The sequence below is a fragment of the Simochromis diagramma genome, unplaced genomic scaffold, assembly GCF_900408965.1.
Source record: "Simochromis diagramma unplaced genomic scaffold, fSimDia1.1 OVJJ01000669.1, whole genome shotgun sequence".
Classification (NCBI taxonomy): domain Eukaryota; kingdom Metazoa; phylum Chordata; class Actinopteri; order Cichliformes; family Cichlidae; genus Simochromis; species Simochromis diagramma.
In genome coordinates, this window is record NW_024387458.1 from 5,322,823 (window position 1) to 5,327,535 (window position 4,713).

The 4,713-nt window shown below is 44.8% G+C and overlaps 1 protein-coding gene across 2 annotated transcripts; it reads right to left on the reverse strand.

Moving 5' to 3' along the window:
- Nucleotides 1-205: 205 nt before the first annotated feature.
- On the reverse strand, nt 206-4,487 carry sost (sclerostin). Of its 2 annotated transcripts, XM_040014021.1 has the most exons (3): nt 4,377-4,487; nt 4,011-4,267; nt 206-1,449 (listed from the first exon to the last, which is right to left on the reverse strand). In XM_040014021.1, exons 2-3 carry the CDS (start codon nt 4,264-4,266, stop codon nt 1,040-1,042), a joined length of 666 nt encoding a protein of 221 aa, XP_039869955.1. In that variant the 5' UTR covers nt 4,267; nt 4,377-4,487; the 3' UTR covers nt 206-1,039. The 2 variants fall into 2 exon arrangements, with proteins under 2 accessions (XP_039869955.1, XP_039869954.1); XM_040014020.1 differs by having other exon boundaries at nt 4,011-4,425.
- Nucleotides 4,488-4,713: the final 226 nt, after the last annotated feature.

Here is a 4,713-nt window from a genome sequence, read left to right on the forward strand (position 1 = left end):
TTTACAGATTGAGAGCGGAGAGGAGTGGAGGTGTCTTGCAACCAGCAGGCTAACACGGCAGATGGATTTTGGCTCGCTCACTGCTCTGTTTGGCCCGTTGCAAAAGAATTCCAGTGTGGGTGTGCTGGAGAGCGCTTTGCCCCTAGGTAACAACACAACCACGCACATTTTCTGATGCCTCCTACACACCATGTGCACTTTTTTGTGTGTGATTCCAGCAAACGGGAACCGGCTATGACGACAGGAAGAGGCTTTTTTTATGACTCAAATCCCAGCACAGGAATGGGCTCATTTAGTGATTAAGAGGAGCCACAGGAAGGCCCGGTGCCCGGTGTTAGTGCTGCTTTCTCCTCTACTTCTCTGTTTCTTTGCGTGTACTTGTGGGGAAAGCACTACCGTAACTGACAGGGCTGGTCAGGGCTTCAGCAGCGTGGAGAGTGCTGTAGGTCTGTCCTGATGAGTGAGGCCTTTAGCGGGCTGTCAAAGAACCGCCTGGACCGCAGTATAGACCAGGGCCTCTCAAAACCTGTCAACATGCCTCCATCAGAGACCCCAGAACTGCCGCCTTCTCCTCTCCACACACAGCTGAAAGGAGATGGATTACAACCACTCTGGAGCAAAGATACACCTTTTTTCAGCTTTTAACAGAGCTGCACCGAGCGTAGGTCTGCATCTGCTGGATGTTTGTACAGATGGGTTTGAAACCTCGGGGAGGAGTTCTTATTTTTCATAAAGAAAAGCTGTTGGAGTGGAAGTCTGAGCTGTTGGGGTTATCAAACACCATTCATCTTCATGGCAAGCCCTGGCACTGACTCATTTTGTCATGCAAAAAAGCCAAGTTCACAAATATGCAGACAGGTGGCTGAACAATATATGGACTGACGACTTAAATCAGTCCAGCATTTTAGCTTATGGATTTGCAGTCTTTGAAATTGTATCTCCTCGCTATTTGAAGGAGATATGTTGGTTGATGTGTTGTGTAACGTGTGCGTGAGTATGAGTATATCTGTCCTCTGTCCCGGGATGCCAAGGGGGAGGATCAATATGAGTTCCCCGTCAAAGGCGTGTTGTTCTTGCTCCGATCTTGAGGCAAACGACTGTGCTTCTTGCTGCGTTGCGTCTTAGGGACCTCCTTGGCCACCGACTGGTTGTGATGCGGCCTAAAACGCTTGCACTTGCAGGAGGTGACCACGCGGATTTTGTACGTCCGAGTGTTGCCGTTGGGACACTGCAGCTGGACCCTGCGTGTCCGGGAGTGCGCCGGGATGCAGCGGTAGTCTGAGGCGCTGCTTCTCCACCACTTGCCACGGAGGATGGAGTTCGGCATGAGGTGCGCCGGCAGGCACTGACCCGAGCACACCAGCTCTCGGATAGGCTTGGCACTGCGGCAAGAGCCGTCGGTGATGTAACGGGTCGAACGCAGCTCCCTGCAGCTCACCTCCGAGGCACCTGGGTTGAAGAGAGGAGATAACAGTTAACACTCATGGATCGAGTCCAGCACAAACACGCACAGTGCTGCGGACTTTCTGCAGGGCGACTGCAGCTGTGTTTTATTTCAGTGTGTGATCATTTGCCTCGGTCTGTTTCTGACTTCACGTGTGGCGTTATTTATGTGAAAAACAAACAACATAAGGCCAATAAAGTCTGAACCGGAGTCATCGTTACATTTCAGCTCCGACACATTACGAGACACAAAAGAGCAGCTGAAAAATCCACTTTTCTAAATTCAGCCTAATACAGTAATTTTTTACTTTTAACTGGAGGCTTAAGCCAATGAGATCAGAGTTTCTGAATTTGATTTATGGTCTGATCATTAGCTGACAACTGGGCCTGACGAAGAAATCCAGCTGGCAGCAATCAGCTGATAGCAAATCCAGACCAGAGGGCCATTAAAAAGCTCAATCAAACCGAACGGAGGTTTGGTCTGGAAGGAAAAAGCTGGCATTCACCGTTGGCCCTCAGGAAATGTATGTGGTGATGGAAGAGTAAATAGCTGTCTGGTTATTTTAAGGCAGCGCTACAACTGTACACTTCTGAATAAACTGGACATCTGCCAGGCTGATTCGAGACAGCACACTCAGGCTGTAATCCTATATTTCAGCTGCAGCTTTTTAACAGCCGTACGCATGAGTTATTGTCCTGTGTTTCTTTTTCTTTTTTCTTACAAGCTGCATGTTCAAAAAAAAGGGAAAACGAGGAGGCAAAAGAACTGTTGGTTAAGAAATGATACACTCGGAGAAGGATCTGTTTTCCTCTGTGGCTTTCTTTGCAAAAAGGGCTGAACAAAGGATTTATGTGAGGTGACTTCCTTTTTTTCCCTCCTCACGAGAACATGATCTAGTGTTATTCTGCGGCTGCTGGTGAAGGCGACCGCAGAAGTATACAACGCCTACAGCGTACACCGGGTGGCGGTTTGCACCAGTTACCACCATATGCCAAAACAGACAGGTTGTCTTATTTATGAAGCACCAGGATGTGTTTTAATCCAGCCTAACATTTTCAATTCTCCACCCTGGTTTTAAAATTACTAATGAGCCTGAAATTTTCATGATTACACACTAGACTACTGTAGAGTTGCGTGAGCTGTTCTTTTCCCTCAGCTGTGGGAGACAAGCCTCTGGGGAAGACTGGAGGGAGGCCAGGCAGTGGTCACAGCCTCTTTTGTGACCCCACAGGGGAAGGGATAATTTGAGAATTAAGATATGGCTGAAGAAAATAATCCAGGAGAGTTCTGCCTCCATAAACTGCACATTCACTGTAAAAGCAAGAGATGCATTTTCCATCCCTGCTAATAACGAATAAATTCCTGTTAAATGAGATCTTCTGGAGCTGTTGCTTGGCGTGTGATTTTTTTTTTTTCCTTTTTTTTACCCTTTAAGACAACAAAATGAGTCACATTAACTCTCCTCGACTTAATAATCACTTCTTGTCAGCTGTTGCTCTTCTAATCTAATCAATCACCTCCTCTGATCTCCAAATCAAGGGGCCATAATTGAACAAAAATGTTGCACCACCCATCTCGAATCCATGAGACCAAGCATGAGATTATCCTGCATGCGCCACTTAATCAGAACACACAACCGTTACCGGCCACAGGTGGGAATCATTGTCAAAGGCAGTGTTGCATTTAAAAAGCAATTTCTAACCCCCCCCAAAGACATCTCCCCGAAGAGCAAACTGTGGGCTTTTTTCTGTTTGGGAGACATGTTGTTGCAATCAAATAGTTATGGTGGAAGTAGAGCTTGACTAATAGTATAAAGAGAGAAGGAAACAACCTGGAAGACAATGTGAAAAAGCCCCGATGTCTCACTGAATGCTGTGTGTAGGGGAAGAAACCACAGGAATGTGCGTCTGCGCCGCTCTCATCACCCTCACCTCTGGATTAAACCAGATCTTTTACACTCTTCTTAATCAGGGAATTGATGTGATAATGAAGCCCGATGTAGAGGCAGGGTGTTTTAGAGCAGTTTCTAAAAAGCCACATTAATTTGGAGAGCCTACATTTTCCACATACACTGAATATTTTTGACACAAGATTTTAAATTGTTGTTTTAAGCCAAAGAAAAAGTTGAATTAAAGTTTAAAATTCTTAAATGTGGAAAATATTACGAGAAGTAAACTTTCCTAATTTATATCACATTTTTGTGTATTAAGTAAAAGGTTGGGTGTACAGCGCAGTTGGGTCCACGTTTATTCTTTATAAACGTGCACTAATTGGAAATGGGGACCTAAAATCAAATAAATAAGCATTTATGCTCCTTCCTGCTTGTTCTCATACAAGCTGGAAATAGGTTTTAGGCGATAAACCCGAAAGTTTTCTAAATTTAAGCCTTTTAATGAGTTTTTATAAAGCTCTGACGGATGGTTAATTTTACGCACAAGAGCCTCCAATTAAATCACTTCAGTATTTAAACTTTAAGCATTGTGTCGATTTACTTACTGATCTTTACCGTTTAATTCTTGTAAAATTAAATATTTAGCATTTGTTCTGTCATCTTTATCATACTTACTGTAGGAAACTGCGTTTGCCGCCCGTCCGCCGTTTTTTGCCCTGTTATTCATAGCGTTGCTGTTGTTGTTGTTGTTATTGTTGCTGTTGGACGGCTGTAGTATTGCCTCCAGCGGCGTCCGCGTATTTTCTCTACGTTCTGGTAAAATCTCCGTGCCATCATTTTTTAAGACCTTCCATCCCTTCACAGCGGTGCAGCATCCCTGGAGCAGCAGGAAAGCCGAACTGGAGACGAGGAGGGCCACAGACACCTGCATGCTTGTCGGTCAGCAGGAATAAATCACACAAGGAGATTTAAAAAAATAAAATAAAATAAAAAATATTAGTTACAATTTAAAAAAACACACACACACATACACACACATACACAAGAGATGTCCTTCTGAACAGGCTGGTCACTTGCACTCTCAACGCAAGAGGCGAATGCGGTATTTAAGCCCTGCGCAAGTTTTCGTCAGGGCTGACAATTAGGCGCTTACACAAAGTGGGAGGGATTGAACCTGGCCGAGAGATTCATTGAGAAAGGAGGAGGGGAGAGGTTTGGATGAATGCGCAGAGAGAGGAGAGAGCAGGAGAGGAGTAACAGAGAGAGGAGAGAGAAGAAGAAAAGTAATAGAAAACTGAGAAGATCAAGGAAGAAGAGACCGCAGTGAAGGAAAATACAGATATGAGCAGGAGTGCTTCCATTATTTATTTACTTATTT